At 39.7% G+C, this 26,447-nt stretch overlaps 1 protein-coding gene across 1 annotated transcript in view; it reads left to right on the top strand.

Moving 5' to 3' along the window:
* The window catches only part of SPON1 (spondin 1), a 195,140-nt gene that overhangs the window by 135,432 nt on the left and 33,261 nt on the right, over positions 1–26,447 (top strand). The window contains exon 7 of the mRNA XM_062620262.1: positions 20,554–20,618. Within this exon, the coding sequence (XP_062476246.1) occupies positions 20,554–20,618 (65 nt within the window). The remainder of the gene's footprint in view (positions 1–20,553; positions 20,619–26,447) is intronic.

Below are 26,447 nucleotides of genomic sequence, written 5' to 3'. Positions count from 1 at the left end.
CTTTCTACCTCAGCAAATTAGTATTGTTGCACTGAAAAATTGACATCCAGCTGTATTGCTATTAACCCTTGATTTACATCGGGTCTTGCACGTTTCAGAACAGAGTTCCTGTTCTGCAATGAATACCACTGAAGGAGGTATAACAGGTTGCCCTAACAAAACAATAACATATATTGCGTTTATATTATGCTTTAACACATTGCCTGAATCAAAATACCCTCTCCTCTCTTTTTCTCCTCCTGTTTCTTTCCATGTTTGTCATTCTGGGATAAGAAGTTGTTACTTCCTAAAAGCAGCATGCAGTTGTGGCTTTAGATGAGATGGCAAAATCTTGTGTTTATTATTTTGCAAAGGACTCACTCTGCCAGTCCCAGTTTCTGGAGTTTAACAGCACGGTAGTTGCTCTGATGGATAGCTAAACTCAAATTCCTTCTAACCAGGTATTGTACTGCTCACCGGTAACTGTAAGGAATGTGTGGGAATAAGGCACAGAGTGATGCTTCCTCTGAAAAAGTAGTGGCTTTGAGCACAGTGTGCAGCATGCAATGACCTGAGATGATTCCAAAACCACAGGAGTTTAATCAGATAGATGGGGACTAAGTAGCCCCCAAATACATGTACCATGAAGTGAAACTTAACCAGTGTGTGTCAAGCCCAGGGTTTGGTTATTGCAGCATAATGCAGAAAGACCCAAACTCGATTTGAACTAGGCTAGATATGGCAACAAAGAGATCTGCACAAGCTAATTTATTCTACAGAGAGAAACTATCAGCTGTCCCTCACTGCAAATCCTTTTGGACAAGCAACAAGAACAAGGGAAGGGACTGGGGAAGGAACTCTGTTGCCATACCTACAAAGCTGTTAATTCCTGAATGATTTCACATACAACAGCCTTCTTTCATTTCCACTATACCAAGTTGTATTGATTTTTGCTGCTGTAGCAGTGCCATAAAGACCTGACCACTGCCTCTAGGCATAGATGTGTTATGTTTTTATAGGCGTGTAAGACAGAGATAATCCATGCCCTAGGCAGCTATAGAGTCAAAAGACAACAGGATGTTAAAAATATATGGGGAAAAAGAGGGCTAGGAGGGTAGTTAAACCGCCTATGAACCTGTAGACAAGAAGTTATAAACTGAAACAAGAACACAAAGTTGCATTACTATTTCTCCCGTACCATATGTGAAAATTAATCAATGTTAATCACTACAGCATTATGAGATAAAGCAGTGATTTTAGTACTTATGATGTGAATGCGTTCATTAGGAAGGACTTGCTTGTTCTTGCAACAGGCATACAACAGATCACTCGACCCACCAAATACCATCTTTAGTGAATCAATGCTGGTGTGCTTTCATCATGTTGTGTGATATTAATTAGCTATTAAAGGTAGGAGACACAGAATTTTTAACACTATTGAAAGTATATAAAAAGCAAGAAGTCATATTTTATTTTGCTTCACATCACATATTCAAAGCTGAAAGGGCTGATAATATGACTGCTTGAAGTGAGGTTCCACAGATGAAGGTAGGGTAATTTAGCAGGGTTAATTTCAACAATAACAGTTGTTGTTTTGATAACCACTACATGTCTCACACTTATACAAAGTCTCCCAGAGAGTCTCCTGGAAATCCATGTTTAAGTTGTCCTTGATCAGCAATAGAGAAAAATCTTTGCCTTGTAAACGTCTGTTCTTGCTCTGCCTTAGAGCACTGGAATATTGATTTTAATCTTTGCTTCTCATTCATTCAATTAGTGTAATTGCATATGAATGTTCTTCTTTGTCCTCCTTTTTCTTGTAATGTTCTCACAGCTCAGTCAGTAACATCATGTTTCACAGGGGATTTATCTTAGCCTGAGCATTGTGACAGTGTAACTACAGATAGGTCAAGTTAGTCACTGGGTTGAATCACTGGTAGCATGTCCCCACTGAAGCAGGCATTCCCCAGTCTTAGACTGTCAGCCCAGAAGACTGCTATCAAGAGATATAAGGATCAATTTTTAAGCATCAGTTATCATTCTTGTGCCTAGTTTGAATATATCTTTGCACTTCTATTTCATGATCAGATTAGCTGTGGATTTAGGATACGCTAGAAACTAGTTTAGGACTTGCAGATTTTAGATGTATATGCGTAAGGTGCGTCTTTATAGCTTATTGTGGCGAGTCATTTTGATGCGCACTGATGTGATGTGTTCATTGAATTAATACAATTTTTATTTCTTTAAAAATCATACCTACACCTCACTGACTAGGTCTTCCACTTTCATGCATACTGTGTCCAAACCTTTGTTTTCCATGGTTTTATGTCAATAGGAGCAATCACTTATTAAAGTTTACTTTGTAGCAAAAGCTTATTGTGTTAAAAAGAATGGCAAGTACTTGAATGAAGACATTTATGCTGCACTTATGTGAGGTACAGCAGAAAAGAAACCAGTAATATTCTATTTGCTAGTGTTTAAAGTACCACCACTTATGTGTAATCAGAGGGTTTCAGAATCCTATTTACACAAACAAAATAATAAAAATATTCACATTTTCTATAATTGTTGTGTGTTAAAATGATGTATTTAAGCTACGTAGTACGTTGGCTGAATGCATGTAAGAAATACAGCACTTCACTAGCAAGTTGAAATGTATTCTTGTAAAACTGATTTTATGTCTTATGTATAAAGCTACAGAATTTTCTAACATTAAGGCTAACTTTTAAATGCTATTAATGGCCAGCACTCTATTATTTCAATAGAGAGCTGGTTCTTCTAAAATAATTTCTCACACTATCAGCATGGTTATTTTCTTTTTAACGCAATCTATTAGAAGGTAATTAGATGCAATTCAAGAGACAATTCTCCATTCACCAGACAATAAGAACACTTTGGAGAAGAACTTTGCCTACAGATATGTGTGTGTAATGAATAAATGAATAATTTTTACCAGATGACAATAATATATTCTATATTGCGCTGGGGCATTTACTTATAAAACAGCCTAGAAATGTCAAACATTTTGATATATAAGCTCTTACTGAATTTTAGTTCTCTCAAATCCTATATAAATTGATGAGAATAAGTCCTTTACTTCCATGAGATAAAATACGGATCACCCCTCAGGGAGAAGTTAAAGAAATGCGTGGATAAGAAGACTGGAAAAGGTGCTTTCAGTGCCATAATTGATCAGTTGACGGTACTGACACCCAGGCACCAGCTGCCTGCTGATCTAGATGGAAATCAGTGTAATGAATGTGTAGGGGAATTATTTCAGGCATTTCATTTAACAATAAGTGGCTAAGCTATAATGTATTCCAGAAGAAATTATGCTTCAAAGTTGAATAAGCACCTGATTATTTTCACTTAAATTATTTTAAGGAAAGTTATCTAAAACAGAAAATCCCATCTTCTAGAACTGCAGGTTAATAAAGGTCTTGGACTTTCTTCAATCACACCTTAATAATAACATTAGCTTGTGGTGATTATAAGAACTAAATTTTCCAAGGCCAAATTCCTTGTAAAACATTTCAATTTCATAGCCTGGAATAAAAGCCCAAGTTTTTTGAAAAATAAGCTAAGTACTAGGGGTTCCACAAGTAAGATAGACCTCTTGCTTCTCAAGGGAGTGAGATTCACCAAGAGGCCTTACGTTAAAATAATAATAATAAAAAAAATAAATCTAAATGTATATAACAGTGTGTCCAAGTGATTCCTATTAGATGTTTCTTCTGGGAATTTCTCTTTTGTGGGATCTGGAAGTCAGACAAATAGATTTTTCCACCTTTGGCAGAAACTGACAGCATGTCCCACTGTAACCAGCAGTTGTGAGGCTGAAGATTATTATGCCTTTTTCCCAATGTCTTTCTAAAATGTTCCTTTCTGATTCATGGAAATCCTTAAGCAATATATTTCATTGGTTTCACTTTGAGATAAATGGATCCACTATTTTCCTTCTTCTAAAATTTTCTGAGACAGATATCAGCAATAACCTTAATACTTCTCTGAATCTTATATTCTTTTTCTTCTCTCTCAGTGAATCAAAGTGAAATAGTTTTAGAAGCTGTTCAGAACATCTGACCATCTAAAGGCCTAAAAGCTGCAAACATGCTGAGCTGCAGAACACATCAATTTATTTTATTAAGATTAGAGCCCAAAATAGTCTTGGTACTTTCCAAACACAGAGGCAGCACCTGTCTTTGACTTTGTGTTATTACTATGAAAAAATCCATGACATTTTGTTTGAGATTTTCTCTTACTTTTTTCACCTTCAAAATGTTGCTCTGGCATGAAATATTTTTGCAGGTGAACACAAAAACTTGCTGAATGTTCTTTTTTTTTCCCTAGCATGTTAATGAAATAGAATGTGAAATCATGATGTTTATTTTCTTAATGACTATGCTTCAGGTAATTAATTCATGTAATTTCTAGGTCCTGGATATTTCTTTGCATCAAAGCTTATGTTGTAAAGATAATGGGATTAAGTGGTATGTAGGTGGTATAGATTCTGGAAATGCTGGCACTGTGTGTTCATGAAGCCTTCTGTGGCCTGCAGAATGATGGAGCTCCTAAATATATCTTCCCTTCTCTGCTTAGGTAAGCAAATAAATGAAAAACAAAACATGCAGAGCTAATGAATACTGTAAGAGCTCCCTGCTCTAATCTACCAGGAGATCCCAGTAGGAACAAATACTTCTGTTTTTAATAACAAAAGTTTGATTCTACTTTCAGAAATGCCTGTAAAGCTTTAAGTTTCAGCAGATAAATATTTATGTCTGAAAGGGAGAGCTTAGACACAAAACCGGATTGACTGCATGTTTAGCATTTATCTGTGGCTTTTTTGTGTTTTCAGTCCATAGCTGAGGAGTTTAAGTGTGCCCTCTGAAAGCAGTCAGAAAACATTTAGGGCCAGATCATTGCTGTTCTGAATGTGGCTACGGGGAGAGCACGCACACATCGAACATCTCCAGAAGAACAAGGAGATTACTGTCACAACTCAGTGACAGTCTGGTCTGGTCTGACAGTGTGTCTGGTCAATGGGTAAATTGAGACTGTTCGTGCAACTTTGGGTGGTCCTGCAGGGTTTATTGCTTTGGCTTCTTCCTGTACCTGCTCCTTCCTTCATAATTCAGCACTGTGGGAGGACAAAGGCTGCAAACTGCTTCTTGAAAAACTATCATGACCAATTGTTACACATTTTTCAGCAGCCAAACACATTTCTAGTACTGAATAAACAAGCCCCACCTTCAAAGTAATGTTAAGACCCCCCGAGGCCCAGCTACTTTGTTACTATTTGCTCATTAGCCTAAAACATCTGCTCTTTTGCCTTCTCTCCTCCTCTCTGTTCTTTTGAAGATGATTGCTGCAAGGAACAGAAAAAGACCTTCAGAAGGATGGAGGAAACTGAAGAAAAAGAAAAAAAAAGGGAAATATCACACCCTACTGTGAAGTTACCCTGAAGTTACCTGGGGTTTTTGGCAGATACAGAGAATCAGAAGAAAGATCTGGCCACAGATATTATTTTAGCTACTTTTCAATTCTGCATATCCTGTGCAAAAATAATGTTACATAAGTGTACAATTCCCTGTACTTTATTCAGCCAGATTAACAGTGGCCAGTAGTATAAAAATCGAAAGCAGTTACCTGATCTGAAACCAGCGGACACATTTATCATTTGGGGTCCTAATGTTTCAGTGTAATGAAAGGGCATCAAATGCTTGGTAAGACTATGGAAATATTTTAATACCTGATAGTTCATGCATGTGTCAAAGAAGCAATATACAATGCATTCCCAGGACTTTTTTAAATCAACTCAACTATGTGGATAAACTTGTACCTTTCACAATCATAAATCTTTTCTTGCTTCACATTTCCACTGCAGAGAGTACATTTTTGCAATAAACTGTGCTGGTTTTGTTCTTGCTGATTACAATCTCTCTTTGGGGAAATACCAGTTTACCTATACACTCAATTTTGCCCCAGATACATCATAAATGTGCTCCTGCAGACAAGAGAAAAAATTACATGCACTTATCAAAGTACAAAAATGGACCTTCTACTAAAATCAAATCCCTAGACTTTAATTTTGGTGAGCATTGGATTCACAACTTGTCTTTGCAGCTGAAATAGAAAACTGGTAAAATGGTCTCTCAGGCTTTTGGAAGAGAGACAGAAATAATCTTATCTCTGTACCTTCCCTGCTGGTCTTTTTAGCAAGAATCTCCCAGGAATGCTCAGCTAGAACATACTTCAAAGAAATTACTCCCTTAATCATCACACTAAAATGTGAAATATTTGGGAAGTGTGGCAATATTTTCATCAAGAATGTACTTGTAGGAAATTACTTTGTTAAGTAATTGTGAATTAACCTGTTCTCCTTGCTCAGATGCTGAGGTTTCATTTTTTTGAACACCACCTTTAAAGCAGCTATTAAGAAAACAATAGGACCACTCACCTAAAATAATTAAAAAGTAAATCACTGCTGACACCAAAGTGTATTTAAAAGCAGCTGCAGTTGATAAGATGGTTGGATTTTTGTCCACAAAAATGAAAGGCATGCAGCCACGTGGGACCAATAACACTGGATGATTTATTGTAGGAGAAATGTGCAGAACAAATCAGTAGAAATGTGGACCTGAAGGCAGAAAAAAAGAAACTGTGAATGGTTAAGGCTTTTTGTACGTTCTTGCGCACCTGAAGGAAATAGTGATTAAGAGAGCAGTCTTTGAGAAGAGCTGATACAATTTGGGCTGTATTCCTGGTCAGGAAGAGAGAGCTACTGAGAGCAGTTTAGAACTTCTTGTATCTGTGAATGGTACAAAGAACTATATGGAAAGCAGGTGAAAAGAAAAAAAAGAGAAGGGTACTAATCACTTTGGTAATCTGATCATACCTTATGAAGTGTTAAATTCAGATTCACTTGGACATGCTTATAGTAAGTAGTAGTTTCCTTCAAAGAGAGCCATAACTTAAGAACTAAACCAACATTATTTGTGAATAGTATCTGCACTTGCAAATGTTCTTGCCTGTTGTATACAGCAGTTCTGACTCAGAAAATGAATAATTGGTAAAATGTAAGCCTATGAGCAATTGGGATCATTCCAGATCTTTGTGTGAGAAAGGTTTACTTTCATCTATAAAAGGAGGTGAATGTTTCGGAGAAATGGAAGCTGAGTGGTTAAGAGCATTAAACATTGGCTCAGTAGGCCCAGGCTGTGTTCCCAGAGTTTTCACAAATGTTTGTCTTACAGGAGAAAATTTTACAGGAAGAAATAATGCTCAAAATTTAAGGTAATTCTGAAGTTTGAACATATCCTATGTTTAATTAACTGGCTGAGTGGTGGGGAGGAGAAACCATATGAGACAGCAGGAACTGTTCAAAACCAGGGAGTAGTGGATCTTGGTCCTCAGACTTTGAAAATATTTTGTAGGTTTTCCTGGCCCATCAGGGTATATCTTACTGGAGACTGGATTTCCCTTTTCCTTGACTGTGTGATTTCTTTCTAGGGCTTAATATATTTTATTTCATTTATATAGTTCCTGTGAAATGTTATGACTTCCGTGTTGGTTCTGGCACAGCAAGTAGCACTGTATGAAGTCTGTTGGTGAACAGAAAGCTTAGTTTTGGAATTACAGTTGTCAAGACAGGATGGAGTGGTGGAAGGTCATTTGCTTTCTGACTGGGGTAAAGATGGAGGAGGCTGAATCAGTAGTTTGAGGTATTATTTTTGGGGAGTGGGTGTGTTGATTTTTTTTTTCTTTTTTTTTTTTTAAAGCATGGGTTATAAAGCAATTACTCCAGAACAGGATAAGATATAACATACTTCCAGCTTTGTGGATGGTATTTGAGGAAAGGAATTGTTAAGCATTCTCATCTGTCTTCCTCAGAGAAGCAACCTCATTTATAATGCTACTATAGTTAGGTGCCTATTGGAAAGACTCACTTTCATTCTTCAAAGCCAACTACGTGCCCTCTGAGGGTCTGGTTTATAGCATGCCTTTTACATTGCTTTTACATGGTCTTTGGTTTTGTGAAAGATGTGGTTTGAAACATAGATTATCTGTTTGATGGTGTCCTGGTTTCACAGAGTTAGTGTAGTTAATGTATTTCAGAGACAGCTTGATCATGCCTGCTGGTTTAATTAATGTTTTAACCACAAATTCAGATTGACAGTCCAGATTGTAGACAGTGCCATGGTTGCATGTAATTACTTTGATTATAGAGGGTGGCTCTTCAAGTCATTCAGTATCATAGAACAAGCTTGGTGTCTCCACCTTTACTGTGGATTAGCAGGTTTCACTTCTTCACAGTTACAGATGACACCAGTGGTGGTGTGATTGTCACTCTTACTTCTCAAGGCACGCTGTTGTATCACCATAGTACTGCTGGAAGTCAGTGAACATGCTTGGAAAGCAGCTTTCTGAACCGAAAGTGCTTTATTGCTCTGCTAACTTTGCTGTAGTTTTTTGTGTCTGCACAGCAGTGCAAATGATTTACGGGAGAGCTCTAGAACATAATCATTATTTAAAAGCATTTTTAAAGTCCTTGAAGCAAGGTGCCATGAAAATACAAAGTGCTATTAATTGGCTCATCAAGCTTCAGAGAATGCCACAGTAACTGCGTATTTAATACCCTTTCATCACTTACTGTGGTACACCTCTGCAGTTCTGGTGTAAGTGAACATTTCCATCAGTTTCTTTCAGCATACAACTGCAGCATCAGGGGAAGACAAGATGGAACGAACCTGTGCATTTTAGAGGCTTTTGCATTAGGAACATGAACACTAAAAACATTCATCCTGATTAGCCAAAGGGTGATGTATCTTTAAAGTTACTCCAGTCAATAGAGTCCAACTACTGGCTTCTTAATGAGACGTGGCATTTACCATGCTTTGCTGCTCTGATTATTAACCACTTTGGAAGCTTGCCCTGCAATAACAGAGCAGTTCTAGTCTCTTTAGAGATCTGTGAAAAGAAACAACCTGATTTTATTTTAAGGGATAGAAAATGACTTTAATAAAGTGGCTTAACACCTAGAGTTAGGACTTCAGTGGTACCAGTCTACTTTTGTACAAAATAAAGAAGGGAATAATGTTTGTGTTCAGTGGTCCCCTGGAAATCCCCCAGCAAGAGGCTGATATGGGAGGGGACTCCAGGGAAAGGAAAAAAAAAGGATGAAAGAAAATAAATATCTGCACGCAGTATCCCTGATTTAAGAGAACTGAGAATGATTCTAATACTGTACAGTTCAGATCATGGAGTTCCTAGGAAAGAGTTTATTAGATACTTAAAGGAATACAAATGAGATGATCACAACAGAAATATGTGCTTTACCTCTGGAATGAGAAGTGTGCTTTTTTTTTTTGTTGGCTCTGAATATGTCAGAGAATATTCAAAATGCCTGTTTCATGGCATAATAATGTGTTGTGTCTTTTCATGATAACATGACTAACAGCTAAACTCTAAAATTTAAACCAAACTTCAGCACATAAGCTTCAGAGATAAGCATATAAATATAATTACAAATCAGCAAGGGATGTACATCACAATAGTAATTTTTAGCAGTACACACAGCTTTAAGGTGCATCTCTGCCAGTTACTGGTATTTTACAGCTAAAATGAAGATACTTACATTTTCCTGACCTTACTGCAGTGATTGTTTATCGCTATTTTCTTATTATTAGAATTAATATTGCAGCATGCAAGATCAGAGTAATATGTTGAGTACCCTCTTTTAAGGAACAGCCCCCATCCCTGTTCCTTGATTTAGAACAACACTGATCATAAAATAACTATATGAATGATATGCTCAGCAATTGGATGTCCTATGGATTTCCAGAGTCCTTTAGGGATGTTTGGTAAACAAACACATTTCTTCGTGTCTGGCTTATTACAGAGACAACATCACCCATTTATCTCTCATTACTAAAGTCTGACATACAGCACTGTGGCTATAGGGTTTAATTCATGTTTCTCTGTTTTATTTTTGCTATTCTAAGTAAACAGCTAGAAACCAAAACATTACTTTCTACAGTGGAATTATTAGTTCTTCCCTGGTATGTTAAGTACATCAATTGCAGATGTCATTTTAATGGCATCTCCTACTGTTTTTAAAGCTGTAATCATATATAATTCATCTCTCATATATTAATTCTGCTTGATGGCACGTGTAAATTATAGCCATATTAACTGATCTAAAGATATCTGAGGCTCTTAAAGCTCCTGTGGGCACCAGGTAGGGAGATAACCTTCACCTGACTTCCCTTTCACTATTCTGAGGGAAAAGTTAGTGCTAAATGGCTTACAAAACCAAAACCAAAACCTCATAATACCATTCCCAACTGTGTAAGTGCTGGAAAGCCATCAGAGATGGGAGACAGTGTTGCCCAGCTCAAGCCCCTGACCTTTCTGAAAAGTGATAACAGTGACAAGATGACTTTGCTGGGCAGTCTCAGTTTCTGGATTTGCCTCCATTGTTGTGGATGGAATGATGCACTTCACTCACAAGAGAGAAGCAAGGATATATTTCAGTGAAAAAATGTGAGTTAATTGAGGCCAATGGTAAATGAAACAGTGGTTTAACAGGCAAAGTACACTTGGTTGTGTACTGCGTAGAGGATAGGGTCAGACAGAACTGTCAGGGACACCCTCCTGTTGCATCCTGAGGTTCAGAAAGAACCCTCTTGGGTCCTAAACTCCTTTTCAGAGGGGAGTCTAGTAGCAGCTGCCTTTAGACTTATTCCCAGACTTAGTGAATGGTTTATGTCTAAAGGATTATATGTGCACAATCTATGCTTCCTTTATATCACATATCTACGATTTTGAAGTTTTAGTGCTCTTATTCCCAATTCACTTACTATCTGACATGGTAAGGAGTCTTTCAACCTCAAGAAGTAACCTTGAGAGGGATTCCTGCTCAAGGGGAGATCTAGCATGCAGCCCACTGCCATGCAGGAGACCTCAATGGGCTCTGGGTTGTCTGCTATTTGTGGAGTAGGATGATTGAGTTATATTCGCATACTAGACATATATCAGTTGTAGCATGCTGTACTAGTCCTTGGGTGTTGAGCAAAATTTACAGCCCTTAGCTATTGTGGTGTTACCTATCTCTCCAGAGTCCAGCTGAAGCCAGATAGAGTGGGGAGCACACCACGGCATCCACGTAGCATCTGCCTAAACAAGACCTTTCTAAAAGTATACAAATCCACGCTGAGGAACAGGACAGGAGAGTTCCCTGTCTGAAAAATAAAAGGTGTCAACTGTGAAAGCTAATCCTGCCCACAGGATGGATAGTGCAGTCAGTTTCCTTCTCTCTCTGTCCCAGCATACCAAAGTGCAGAAGCAAAGATGAGGAAAAACTAATGTACACAAGCAGAATCGGGGCTATCAGACTGTAGCTGCTGTCTGTGGAGAGCTATGTAGATAGTCTTTTGAGTCACACAGGTGTCGGCTGAGTTGTTTTTCAAAGGCAAGGGAGTTGCAAAGAAAGGAGGCGGCAAAGGCAGCCCCAGTGGGAAAAATGTCAACATCTCCATTCCTTGGAGAAAACTCTGACATTCCACTTAAACCCCTGCTCTCCAAAGTCCTGTCAGAGATTGAGATGACTGTATTTAAAATCTGAGACAAGCATGATTTGGTCATTAAATTCTGAGCCAGTTAATGCCAAAGCATAAACCATGAGACTGCACAGTGCCAGAGAAATGGTCCAGGAGGGCAGCAACCTGTTTGTCATGGCAATGGCTGAAAGTGTAGGGGGAGAGGAAGAGGTGAAATTGATTCTAAGAGAATACTGCTTTGCAGATTATTAAAAATGTAATTCATGGTAGGATCCTCAATTCCTTAATTTGTTTAAAGGCTATATTTTTTTTTTGATTTTTTTTTTTGGTTTTTTTTTTGTTTTTTTGTTGTTTTTTTTTGGTGGGCTTATGTATTTTTTGAGGAAAGGAATGGTACAGGGTGGCTTAGACACATCTTACTGAAGGGATATGAAGCTGTTATGATTGCCTCTGTACAGTAGTTAAAGCGTATTTAGAATACTTCAGTTGTACATTCTGAATGCAAAAAAACACCTAACCCCAACATTGATTTGTCAAGATACCATCAGGGTCAAGAAAACTTACCTCCTGAGCTAATTTTATGGTCTTCTTTAACATCGTTTGTTATTATCCAAAGAATTGCTTGTGTTCGAGCTACTATCTTTGAGTAATGTCAGAGAGCAGCAGCAGGATGAATAATAGCGATACCTGGAATCTTACTGCCGGCATTTGCCAGAAAACGGGATCTTTCTGTCCCCATTCTCTGGGCTTCTTCTCAGAGCAGGCCTAGCCTTCTCCTTAGGTTTTCTGCGGATACTTAAGTAGCTGGAGCTCACAAATTCATAGCATGCCCAAGAACCTGTCTCAGTGCTTTCATTCCTGTCTGTTTTGAAACTATTTGAAAGAGTCTGAGAAAAAAGATGCTGTAGTTACCTGAACATGGATATGCTGAGTGAACCTAATGCTTTAAAACACTTTTCTCATTATCTCCAGTGAATGCGGTTTTTGTCTTGCTGCTTGCAGGTTGCCATTCAGGTGCATACATCTGCTTTATTATACACAGAATGCCTTGGTGTGTTGGATTGGTTTGTGGTTTTTTTTTCCCTTCTGTTTCTTTTCTGGTGTGCTCATGTATTTCGAAATCATTTGTAAATTTAAAATAACAGTAGCTTTATAGCAGTTAGGTATAGGTTTAAAGGCTAGTTTAGTCTAGAGGATTGATGAAATTGTCAAGCTAGGACAGGAGGAGGGCAAAAGGGTATGGATTGGATAAACCTATTAAGAAGAGTGTGGGATTTACACCACTTACGATCAGCTTGAAAGTCTAGTTTAATTTCCTACCTTAAAACCAATCATCCCTAAGGGTAGTGAAAAGATATTCCCTTGTTTCTGGTAAGTAATTTAGGACTCTGTAATGTTCCTGTAGTCCTAAAGACAGCAAAGCATTCTAAGAATTAAGCAAAATGTGGAGTAAAAAAATCAACGTGCAGTCAAGAAGTGGATTCACAAGAGAAACCCTTCTTTTCTACAAAACCTGCTCAGCCACAGAAAGTACTTTGAGCATAGCTAGGGCTCATTAACACAAACTGCTAAGCTTTGTACTATGCAAAAATGAATTATTGCTTTATTGGGACACCCTACATTATGTAACTGCACCTTAATGGAAATAAATTAGAGCATATGATTTCCAATGTTGCCATTAGCAACACTTCTGTTATTAATTTCAGCCTACATTCACCTCCTGAAACAACCACTTCATCGAAAGAAAACCCTGTGGGACAAGTAATGCAGAAGGTTGTTAATACAAAGTGAATCAGTGTTTTGGGGTTATATACTAAGAGTAGCAATAAGGAGTAACAAAACTTCTTTTTAATTCCCATACTAGTAATTTTTAATAAAATCAGGAATTATAATTAGTATAATTCCCTTTTAAAAGCTTTTCTTAAGCATACATTTTCAGCTAAAGTCACCATTGTGAAACTGTAGCTTCAACAGTATATTTCCATAGTTCCTGGAAAATATAGACAATATCCACATTTCAGGAAAATTCTCAGCCTGATTATCTAACACAGAGTTTTTTCTTTGTTAAAGTGAATTATAGAATTGCTAAGTACAGGAAAGCTTTGCTGTACAGCTCAGTGATTCAGCTGGGACTGTCTGAAGCACTGGGTTACATGCTCTTCTGAAATGGAGATGGTTTCGTCTCAGTTTGTTTCAGTTGCATCCCAGCAGTATTTTCTTATCTATCTCAGCCCTGAAATCATAGAATTACAGAACGATTTGGGTTGGAAGGGACCTTAAAGCTCATCTAGTTCCAACCCTCTGCCACAGGCAGGAACACCTTCTACTAGTTCGGGTTGCCCAAAAGCCGATCCAACCTGGCCTTGAACGCTGTCAGGGATGGGGCAAATAGTGCTTTTGTAATTGAGTGGATGTTACTAAAAGTCTGAAAATTCCCCCAGGTTTTCTTATTTGGTGAACTAAACCCCACGGATTTTGTATTCCCTGAAATGTCATTACCCATTTTTTGAAGAAAAGAAATAAGACGTTTTAATTAAAGACATTCAAGAAAGTATTTGTACAGGAAAATACTGAATTTGTATGTACTATGACCAAACAATAGCTTTCATTCAGGCATGTTTATATATCTTGTAATATGTGTTGTTTTCTCAGCTGCCTCAAAATAATGGTCATGAACATAGAGAAGTCAAAGTAAAATGGGCAAACACAATTCTGGTATAATTCCACTGACTGAAATGTGTTTTTGCTGTTGCTTAAAGTAACCCCAAGTCTGTGATCCTATACTTTAACTATAATCTACATTAGGCATAGAATTTAACAGAATTTAGAATTTAATTCTGGACTTTTTTTTTTTATTTTTCCCCTTCCAAATGAACTAATTTGTGACTAAAAGCTTAACCTTTTCAAAAATGCTCTCTCTTTTATGGAATGGAAAAAAAAACAGCTTCTGCACATTCTTTCATAAAAAAGTCTCTGCATGTTAAAAAGAACAGACAAACTGCATCTCAGCACTGAGGCTCAGGGCAACTTCAGCAATCTCCTTGGCTGCACCCACAAGAAAATAGATGTGTACACTTCACTTATAGCTTAAGTAGAATCTAACTACATGTACTTAAAATTAAAATTATAGTGCTAATATCTTTCTAGCATTAAGAGGTTGTTACAGGAAAAACAAAATCATTGTCCAGAGCTCAGAATTCTTCCTTCTCCAGCAAGTACCCTAACCGTGAGTCTTGCACTCTGGCCCCAAAATTGAAACCTTTTATTAGGCTGTGGTAGTTTCATCAGAATAGATAGCAACGTCATCTAGATAGTCTTTCACTCAGCAGCAGGGACAGTTGAAAGACAGCCATAAACATAAACCTTTGGTAGAAAATTGTGCCTATATAAAGGTATGACCACTAGTAGAGCACTGTAGCAAACGCTGTCACCATTCCTAGTTTAGAAGGGAGGTGTCTGCTTTCAGAAGTGATCTTCATACCATCAGTTCCAAGTAAACATGAGCTTTTATCAATGAATAAGATGCATCAGCCCATAAGAGGAATAATATAAGCAACCTCTTGTCTTCAGTGCTCAACCCTAAGGCTTCTTTGTAGCCTATCTGGCTGCTCAAAGTGTGCAAACAGATGTTTGTATTGTCTGTCAAATATTTCCTCCTAACAGCACCCTTTAACAAGGTATCTAACTATATAACTTATGTAGCAACAAGGAGCCAAAAACTGAGTCTTGAAGACTTCTGTTAGTCTGAAACTATTTCCAGGAACTGAAGAAGTGCTAGGGATACCGAATAAATGCTTTTCACATCCTGAAGTGATTTCTATGTGTCTGCACAGCGTGGAGGTGGAAATAATGTCTATATACTAATCACAGAAAACTGACTGGCTTTTAAGAGCACACAGCTATGCCCCCAAAGCACTATATCATTTTCATTTTCATAGCATTTGATTCCCCACAGAAGACATATTGTTCATTATACTTCTTCATTCTCATCTTATCTCTTTCTTCTTCAATAACAAATTATTTTTTGAGGGCAAGGATGATCCTGCAGTGCAGATGTTATCTTAAAAGTCAGATATGTAGGTTTGTTTCCAGAAGATGCTCAATTAATCATCTGTGAATTGAGGATAATGTTGCTTTTTCTACTTTCTAAGAATCTTGTGAAAAGGAGGCTACTGTGGATATTACAAAGATGAGTGTTGTAGAAGGAATTAAATGTTCTCTGCTCTAAAACAATGGAATGAATGCCAAGCAGTGGTGGTGTAAATTGAGTGCATTGAAGCTCTGTCTCAGAACAGGTTTTTTTTCATTCCCACAGTTGACTGAATCTGACTCTGATTTCGATATCAGATAATACAGTCACGTGTTTAGCTGAATTGAATGAAATCATTATTTTGAAGTGCTAAGTGATCTGCACACTAACATTTTCTAATGTAATTTGGCACACATAAAATACTAGTAATAAGAAACACTTTTTAAAATAACTTCCAGTTCAGAAAATATACTGATCACATCAGTTACCAAAAAGCAGCAGGAGCACATGAAACAGTTTATGCAGCTTTTCAGATCCTACTAATCTCTCTTTTATTCTAAAGGTATTCAGACAATGCTTAAAACTTCAGCTGAAAGCTTTCATTACTTTTTTAATGGATGTTACCCTTTAAGAAAGTTGCTTTAAATTCCCTTGGTTGAGAAAGACTTCAAATCAAATTCCATCTTCAGTGCTGCTTTTTTGAGCTGTATCCCACTTTCTGTTCTTGAAGATGAGGAAATGTTTTTAATCTTTTGTGAAGTGCACAGCTGGATGAACTAATTTAGCGGTGGTTTCACACTATGGGATTCTATATTTGTTGCCATTTAATGCCATTATTCTGTGTGCATGTTCATTTGTACATTGCAGGAACAAATGGATCTAAAGTAAGTGATTAATTTTTGCCAACTTGAGGACATCGGTAAGCTGGCTGTATTAGAATGACGTTGGCAACTTTCTGAAATCATGCTATTAGGACTTTTTGGAGGACAGCACCTTCATAAAGAACTGCTGTTGAGTCAACCACTCACCCCCAACTTGAAACACAAATATAGAAAGAGGATCTGAAGAGAAGGAGAATTGATTGCTATTTTTGCACGTGTTAATGTAGGCCAAATCCAAAAAATATTGAAGTCAATCTAGAAACTACTTTGGGTTCACTGGACTTTTTGAGCATATTCTAGGCATGTAAAGAAGCAGTCATCCTATTTCAACTGGTTGTGTCGAGGCTGCCAGTGGCATAGCACAGCGCTGTGCTCCCTTCTTAGCAGAACCTGCACTCTGTTGCATGATACCCATTTGCACAAACAAAGCTGAGCAAAAACTCAACTGCAAATTCCCAAGTATCAATTCTGTGATTTGTACTAAAGGACGAAACTGCCTTAAATGAGAAAAGGAAAGAGGGTTGAGACTTTTTTCCTGTGTATCTCTGTAAAAACTGACAGGTAGTCCCAGATTTATTCCTTGACAACTTCCACATGCACAAAGGGCACAACACAGGCTTGAAAACTCTCGAAGCCCTTTCCTGTTTGCCCTCCCCATCCCCCCATCCATCCCTCCCCCCCCCCAGCTTTATTGTTGAAAGAGATGTGTATCAGACTTTACCTAAAGGATTTTCAACAGCTCCAAGCAAGAGGTTCGGTGTCCTCTTTAACTTGTTCTGACATTGTAACATTTGACACTCCATCATTTTGTAAATGATGCAGTTTTCTTTTTAAAAATCTAACAGTTTCATTACTTGGGAGTCATTGCTTCCCAGCCAAATACATAAATGATGACACCTTGAAACATACAACAGTGAAAGATTCTAGATCTTTTTGCCATATTTTGACATGAATCTGAGTTTGTTTACTTCAAAAATAAACTTTGGAAATATGAAGAGGAAAGAAAAATGAGTTCAAATGTAATACAGAAAAGAAACGTTAACTAAAATTCATAAACCCTGTATGCCTCTATAAAATCTGTGCAATTGGATTTTCAAGGCAGTTGGATTATATCAACCAGTTACATAACATTAATCTGTGGGTTTCTCTTCAGGCATTTTGTATCCTCTCAGTTTCTCCCATCTGCCAGTAAATTATAGCTGATGCCAGCAAATCCGAGCATCAGACCTTTTCTACGAATTGTTCACGAGGCTGTGAACTCGTGCGGTGTGTAACATCTGTTTGCCTGGCCTCTTCGAGTTTATCGTGTTCCCTTAGGAATGTGGAGGTCCACTGGAGGTAGAGGAAGGTCACTGCTGTGCTGGATGAACTCTGGAGCCTGCTCCCTTCAGAACCTGGAGAGAGACAGGCTGGTGGCACCACGAGTGATGAGGGGAGCTGTGCTGCCCAGGCTGCCACAGAACTGACACCCAGACCTCATGCACACTTTGCTGGATTGTTTTCAAGGACATAAATATTTGTCCAAGGGAAACTCCTTACTGTACAAACCGTCTACTGAGGTGTCTTCCTATTAGTGAATGCAGTAGTATATACATACTGGCATTAGTGTGCACATTATATTTTAATTTGTTTTTAATTTTGAATTATTAAAAATTGTATGATGCAGGTGACTGAATAATTAGAATATCAGTCTGGAGTAACAATTATTTAATTCAAGTTGCAGCTTAATCCTGTGTAATTGTTAAGGATCTCTAGGTACCAAAAATGTGCATTTTCATTCCAACAGAATGCTGGATTCTGCATCTTTGGGTTTTAGTTACTGTTCAGGTCATGAATTCAGCTGTTGCACCTGAATCTTAACCTCCCTTAAAATTTTTGGGATGTCTGAATGCACCCTGCTCTGTTTATTTCCTTCCCTCTGCACTTTCTCCAAAGCTAGTACTTAGAGGTCATCTACTCATCATATGCATTTTTAGTTTGAATAACGCTTTTAGTTTGAAAATTCTTTCAGATATGAGCGATTTGAATGTTAGTGACATAATTACTGGCTTGTATTAGATAAGCAGTGTATTATTTTAATAAATGTAATCATCTATGCTCATAATAATCTTCCTTTGGGATGTACAATGCACATTTAATAATTTTGAATGCAGATGTGTTTTCAAGGCAAATAACTGAAGGTCGGAGTGGCTGCAAAGTGTTGAGATGCTGAAACAAGGAAAATTAGAAGTTAAGGCAAATTCCATTGACAGAGAAAAACAAGTAAAGTCTTATAACTTCAGACTTTTAACTTCATTAATTTATCAGTTTCCTTTTACATTACTTTGAGGGGAAACCTGTCTTTTGCAGGCATGGAGGTAAGAAGATTTCCATAGGTGAGCCTGGACACGCATGATGCCTTACTCTGCTGGGTTCTGCTCAGGAGCAGGAGCTGGGCAAGGGTTGTGCCGGTAGCTCAGGCTTCTGCTTCTGGCCCAGAGCCTGCCCCAGGGAACCCAGCTGCCCACTGTGCCTCTGCTCCACTCATCATAATGTTCTCTTCAGTCCCACTGCACTAGTAGTATGGGAATTTGATTAAATCTTTCTATACTCACTTGCCTTTATAGAGTCAGATTTTCATCTAATGTAGAATAGGCTTTGGCAAAGCAGTAGTGTTTATAAAAGGGATTTTCAAGCAGTGTCTTATCCGTTCACTCAGGCTGAGTGAGAGGTCACGTCACATAAATATTCCCAAGACTAAAAACTCTCTGTGTTACAGAGCGGGTCTATCAGCACCATAATTACCCTGCTTTGGTTAAAAAGAGAGAGCCAGAAAATACTGGGAGTGGTAGAAACAAACAGCAAAAATTATTTTCTTTAAGCAGGGGTGTACATGGAGCTAGTCTGGGGTATCAGAGCTATTGCTGTCTAGCAGGAAATGGCACTATTATCACTAAACTGTAAGGTCAGCTCTGCTGGAAATGCCAATTACTGGTGACGTATGGGGTGGGTTTCTTAGTGTAATTGGGGTAGAAGTCATGTGAGTGAACTGTAAACTGTGTGTTCCTCTCGGTGATTTACTGGGGTGGATTCCTCAAGGAGATGGGGAAAATGCTTCTAAAAACTGTGATAGATGTCTTCTGGGCATCAGAGCCTTGTTAGTGGTCCTGCCTTTGTCCTGGGTTTATTGTGCCAATATAAAGTTTGAAACTGCTGATGCAGGAATTCCTACAGACTTTAGGAAATAATCTTTGTACAATGCTTTGCCACACTGTGGGCTTCCACAGATGGCTGCTGTATTTCACACTGTAATTTTCATGTGCATAAATGGGGAGCAAACACAAAGTGCTATCCATGGCTTTACCTGGAGGAGATTGTAGTGCATCCACCATGGATTTGTTATATCCTCTACCCAGATAAGGATAATAAATAATATATCATACATGCTCACATGTTTTGTTAGTTTGCCAAGAGCAGCAGAATCTAGTTTTTGTCTCCCTCGTGATCTGTAGATCTGTAACATATTAAGAGCCATTTTTGTGTCTTTGTTTTTTTTTAACCTGGTAAATTCTTCTGGTGACAAGGGTTGTTGGAGAGTCACAAATTTGACAGCCCAGGATATACTTTTTGCCACTAAACTACTACATGTGGACTAACAGCCCAGCATACAGCACGGCTACCTCTTTCTGTGACAGTGTTACCAGAACAAGGCTCAGCTTGCTAATATTATCTTGGGGTATTTCCCCATTACAAAGGTTATTGTCTTATTTATTCATGTCATTGTGCATCACTCTGAAACCTTTCCCTTCAGCTCATGATTGAAAAATAACATAGTCTCTGAATGCTAGTGGTTTAAGCTCTCTTTAGTTCCTGCAGAAAAGAAGGCTGCGCCCAAAATCTCACTGCCTTTGCTTGCCGCTATTGCCTCCTGCCTTCAGAGAGGCTTCTTGATGAATCCTGTACAGCTGAGAGGACAAGGTACCCAGATAGCAAAAAGGACAAAGCACATTTCCCATAGCCAGAGCTTGGAGGCGCAGTTTGGTTTAGTGCCTCTTACTTTTTTTCTGTAAATCAGATTACTCTTGTTATAATATTGTCCCAATCACTTTCTTTTCTCTTTTTACAGAGCGATGAGGTTTTAACAGTCATCAAGGCAAAAGCACAGTGGCCTGCCTGGCAACCCTTAAATGTGTAAGTAAGTAGGGAATAGTAGTCTCAGTTAATGGGCTGCTGTAAACGCGTTGTCTCATAGAATCATTCACTCTTGCAAAGAAATAATCTAAAAGTATTTTGATAGATGAGTTTTTTCATCCCCCCCCCAGCTGCTTTTTTCTGTCTCTCCTCTTCAGCATCTCCTCATTTTTTACATGTTTTGGTTCACTGACTCTTACAGCAGAAGAATTATCCCATGGAGTTTGTGCCTTTATTGAACAATTATGTTTATTCAATGCTTGTTCAAATACATGTCGTACTCCTTACATATAGTATTTTGTATCATCGTGTGTCACGCGCCGTGACAACTCTCTTTGTCAATACGGCAAATCCACAATCCACCACTGAAACACTTTTAAATGACTAATTCTTTAAAATGCTTATCTGAAACACTCCACAATAGCATCATGATCCTGAAGGTAGTGTAACTATGGTTGTTTCACCAAATGAAACAGCAAACTGGCTTCCCAGTATGCTGACTCCAGGGTTTCTGGCACTCACCCGAAAAGAGGAAAAAACTCCTCTCAGGATACTCTTGAGTTTACTGGTTGTCTTTTGAGGGGGTGGGTGGTGGTTCCTGCATAACTTACCTGTTCTTGGCCCAAAGTTCATGCTCATTATCCAAGCCCACATGAGTGAGACTTACAAGAAATGACTAAAGGTGAGAACCCAGTATAAGGGGACACCCCACTGGCTGACGGTTGAAGTAAGTCCTTGGAGAAGCAGGGCAATTAGTCTACCGCAAGACTGTAAGGACCAGGTAGTCCCGTTTCCTCTGTAAAAAGTATAAGGGAAGCAGTTAGTGGAACACTGTGTCTGTTTTGTCATCTGTATTTCAGAAAGTATGTGAAAATTTGGAGGTTAGTCAAAAAAAAACTGCAAAAGAGTTCAGTTTTCAGAAAACATCCCCTACCGTAAGAGGCTTAGGAACTCCTAAGCAGCTTAGGGTTTAAGCTGTTCTGCTTATCCCCTCCCCCACAGCTAAAAGGGAAAAAAAAATAAAGAAAGGGTGAGGAGGTGAGCACAGCTTAAATAGTGAAGAGATTTCTGATAGCTGATCCCTCTTTAATCTAGAAGCAAAAAACCCAACTGTGAAATCCCTCATAGCGTGGAAGCTAAGGAAATCTGTGACAAGGAAATTCTCAGTAAAAATATGGGAAAAGCTTTAAGAGTGTGACTAACCTTCAGAGCAGTTTACCTGAACATGAGATGGATTTTCCATCACTTGAACCTATTTTAATCCTGAGACAGAGCTGTGAGCTCTGCACAGGAATTGTGGCGTAGGCTTTTTTTGGCTGGTGTTATGCAAGTGGTCACTCAAGGTGACAGTAATGGCATTCTTTATTTATGGTCTTATTCCCCTGAAAGTGCCAGTATTTGGATTTGGTACTGTTTGAATGTTGTAGTTGTGGATAGCAGTTTTTTCCTTTCTGCCTTCTTTCTATTCACTCCAAACTAACACTTTAAAATGGAAACTTCTGTCCACTTCTCTGTTCTGCTACAGGGAGGTGTCTGACTGAAACAAGTCATTTATTTTTTTCATTTCAGTTTCAGTTACTTTCCTAAACCATCATTTGCACATGATGTTTCTGTATCAACGTGAGCAGTGCTAATAGGCATTAACAACTCTGGGCGCTAGGATGCCAGCACTGGACCACCAATGCTTTGGCATTGACAGGAAAGCAAATTTGTACTTTGTTCACAGAAAGATGGAGAGAGGATATCCTGCTCCAGAGTCTCAATACATCATCTTTCAAATGCACTGAATATATTACATAACAAAAATCAAAGCTAATGAAAGTATGTTGCCCCTCGTCATAATACCTACTTTAATATATCATTGTGAAACTTCGCAAAAAAATTGAGAGTGAACAACTTCAGATACTTTCTAGGCATATTCTTTCACAGATGTGCCTGCAGACATCTTTGCAACATACTCCAGATGTTCTTCCAGTCAATTGTTTCTTTTTCTATCTGGTAATTCTCACCTTTCAGGAATATAAAAAAGAATAAATCTTGGTGTTTGTGTTTTTAAATGCTGTGTCAGTGTTCCCCTAACAAATGTTCCTTCACTTTACAGGTAGTGTTAGATTTTTGGCTTTTAAAATAATTGCTTATCATAATTTATCATTATGTCCTTTTTTCTTTCTTTTTGTCCTGTCGTGGTTTAAACCCTAGCCAGACAGCTTGTTCACTCGCTCCCGGTGAGTGGTGCTGGGCTGACAGCGCTTGCCTTGGCAGGTTGGTGGGAGTGTGATATAGTCAATCTGCCAGGCCTCCCCATATTTATACTTCAACCATCGTCCTCCATACCAAAGAGGCTTTAACCGCTTGGCTTGTTTAATTGCAGCACATGTTTCACACTCATGAATAACCTGGGCAATAGTGTCCATTGTTAAGTCCACCCCTCGATCACGAGCCCATCTATATGTTGCATCTCTGCCCTGATGGCCTGAAGTGTCATGGGCCCACCGGGCCAAAAATAATTCACCTTTATGTTGCCAATCTAAGTCCATCTGAGCCACTTCAATCTTAGCCGCTTTATCCACTTGTTGGTTGTGCTGGTGTTCCTCAGTGGCCTGACTCTTGGGTACGTGGGCATCTACATGACGTACCTTCACCACCAGGTTCTGCACCCTGGCAGCAATGTCTTTCCACAGTGCAGCAGCCCAGATGGGTTTACCTCTGCGTTGCCAGTTGCTCTGCTTCTGTTGCTTCAACCACCCCCACAGGGCATTTGCCACCATCCATGAGTCAGTATAGAGATAAAGTACTGGCCACTTTTCTCGTTCAGCAATGTCCAGGGCCAGCTGGATGGCTTTCACCTCAGCAAACTGACTCGATTCACCCTCTCCTTCAGCAGTTTCTGCAACTTGTCGTCCAGGACTCCATACAGCTGCCTTCCATCTCCGATGCTTTCCCACAATACGGCAGGACCCATCAGTAAACAAGGCATACTGCTTTTCACTTTCTGACAGTTTATTATATGGTAGGGCCTCTTCAGCACGCATCACCTCCTCCTCTGCTGACATTCCGAAATCTTTGCCCTCTGTCCAGTCCATGATGACTTCTAGAATGCATGGACAACTGAGATTTCCTATTCGAGTTCGTTGTGTAATTAGTGCAGCCCACTTACTCCATGAAGCATCAGTTGCATGATGTGTAGAGGAGACCCTGCCTTTGAACATCCAGCCCAGCATGGGCAGCCGGGGTGCCAGGAGGAGCTGTGCTTCAGTGCCAATCACTTCCGAAGCAGCTCGATCCCCTTCATAGGCTGCCAATATCTCTTTCTCAGTTGGGGTATAGCTGGCGAGTCGACCTCGAGTCTCCCCTGGAGCTTTCTGCCAGAGGCTCCAGGTAGGACCGTTCTCCCCAGCTGCAGTGTACAGCACATTTTTTACATCTGGCCCGGTCTGGACTGGTCCAAGGGCTACTGCGTGAACTATCTCGTGTTTAATTTGCTCAAAGGCTTGTTGCTGCTCAGGGCCCCATTTAAAATCATTCTTCTTCCGGGTCACATGATAGAGAGGGCTTACAATCGAACTGTAATTTAGGATGTGCATTCTCCAGAACCCCACAACACCTAAGAAAGCTTGCGTTTCTTTCTTATTAGTTGGTGGAGACATTGCTGTTATCTTGTTGATCACATCTGTGGGGATCTGTCTACATCCATCTTGCCATTTTATTCCCCAAAACTGAATCTCCTGTGCAGGTCCCTTGACCTTAATCCGTTTTATGGCAAAACCGGCTTTCAGCAGGATTTGGATTGTTTTCCTCCCTTTCTCAAAAGCTTCTTCCTCTGTATCACCCCACACAATAATGTCATCAATGGATTGCAGGTGTTCTGGAGCTTGCCTTTGTTCCAGTGCAGTCTGGATCAGTCCATGGCAAATGGTAGGGCTGTGTTTCCACCCCTGGGGCAGTCGGTTCCAAGTGAACTGGACACCCCTCCAAGTAAAAGCAAACTGTGGCCTGCACTCTGCTGCCAAAGGAATTGAGAAAAATGCATTGGCAATATCAATCGTGGCATACCACTTGGCTGCCTTTGACTCTAGTTCATACTGAAGTTCTAGCATGTCTGGTATGGCAGCACTCAATGGTGGTGTGACTTCGTTCAGGCCACGATAGTCTACTGTTAGTCTCCACTCTCCATTAGACTTCCACACTGGCCATATGGGGCTATTAAAGGGTGAGTGGGTCCTACTCATCACTCCTTGACTCTCCAGTCTACATATCAGCTTATGGATGGGAATCAGGGAGTCTCAGTTGGTGTGATATTGCTGCTGGTGCACTGTTGTGGTCACAATTTGCACTTGTTCTTCAACTTTCAGCAACCCCACAGCAGAAGGATCCTTTGAGAGACCAGGCAAGGTGGACAACTGCTTAATTTCTTCTGTCTCGTAAGCAGCAATACCAAAAGCCCATCGGTACCGTTTTGGGTCTTTGAAGGACCCTCCCCTCAGGTAGTCTATGCCAAGGATGCATGGAGCCTCTGGACCAGTCACAATAGGGTGCTTTTGCCATTCCCTCCCAGTCAGGCTGATTTCAGCCTCCAGCACAGTCAACTCTTGGGATCCTCCTGTCACTCCAGAAATATAGATGGGTTCCACCCCTTGACAGCTTGATGGCATCAGGGTACACTGTGCACCAGTATCTACTAGAGCCTTATACTTCTGTGGGACTGATGTGCCAGGCCATCTGATCCACACAGTCCAGTAAATCCGACTGTCCCCTGCCACCACCTGGCTGGAGACAGGGCCCCTCTAATGGTCATCACAGCGTTGGACACTTAAGTCGTGGTGAAAGGGATTATTCTTCGTTATCACAGGAGCTGGAGTAAAATCAGCTCTTCCACTCCATCTGGGAAACTGCTCACCAGAGACTGAAGCCGTAGCTCTCATGGGATGATCAGTCTTGGCCCTTGCTCCCCTCTTCAGTTCACTCACCCATTCCTCCAAAGCTGAAGTAGGTTTTCCAACCCACTTTGTCATGTCTTCTCCGTGATCCAGCAGGTAAAACCATAGGGTACCCTGTGGCGTATACCTCCTGTATCTCCTCTCTCGAACAATAGGACGCCTTTTGTTAATAGCGGAGACGTGTGTTGGTACACGTGAGGAGCCGGATAAATCAGATAGATCGTCCCTCAATTGTTTGAGGTCCTGGGGCAGTTTTTCCACAGCTGAGATGATGGAAGAGGTGAGATTGTCTTTGAACTCTTGGAGTTTATGAACCATTTCATCCACTGTTAGTGGTACTATGTCATTCCAGGTTACTGTTGCCAATGAATGGGCACATGATGACGGTGCATTCCGTGTAAGTTTTTGCCACATGGGTCGTGTACATTCAACTTCATCTGGACCTATGGGTGTATCCCCGTTATTCGGCTTGATGTGATAGATCATCTCTACGATGGCTGATTCCCTCAGAGACTGGATGCCTTTGTCTATAGTAGTCCACTTGGCCGAACGACTCGTAACATCACAGTATCACAGTATCACAGTATGCTAGAGATTGGAAGGGACCTCAAAAGATCATCTAGTCCAATCCCCCTGCCGGATCAGGAACACCTAGATAATGTTACACAGGAATGTGTCCAGGCGGGTTTTGAATGTCTCCAGGGAAGGAGACTCCACAACCTCCCTGGGCAGCCTGTTCCAGTGTTCCGTCACCCGCACTGAGAAGAAGTTTCTTCTCAAGTTTAAGTGGAACCTCTTGTGTTCCAGTTTGCACCCATTACCCCTTGTCCTATCATTGTTTGCCACTGAGTAGAGCCTGGCTCCATCCTTGTGACACTCCCCCTTTATATAT

This window comes from Pezoporus occidentalis, unplaced genomic scaffold (genome assembly GCF_034315485.1).
Source record: "Pezoporus occidentalis ecotype Australia unplaced genomic scaffold, CSIRO_AGI_Poc_V1 ctg22, whole genome shotgun sequence".
NCBI classification, from domain to species: Eukaryota; Metazoa; Chordata; class Aves; order Psittaciformes; family Psittacidae; genus Pezoporus; species Pezoporus occidentalis.
The sequence above is the reverse complement of the archived record's forward strand: the minus strand, read 5'-3'. Positions and strand labels throughout refer to the sequence as shown.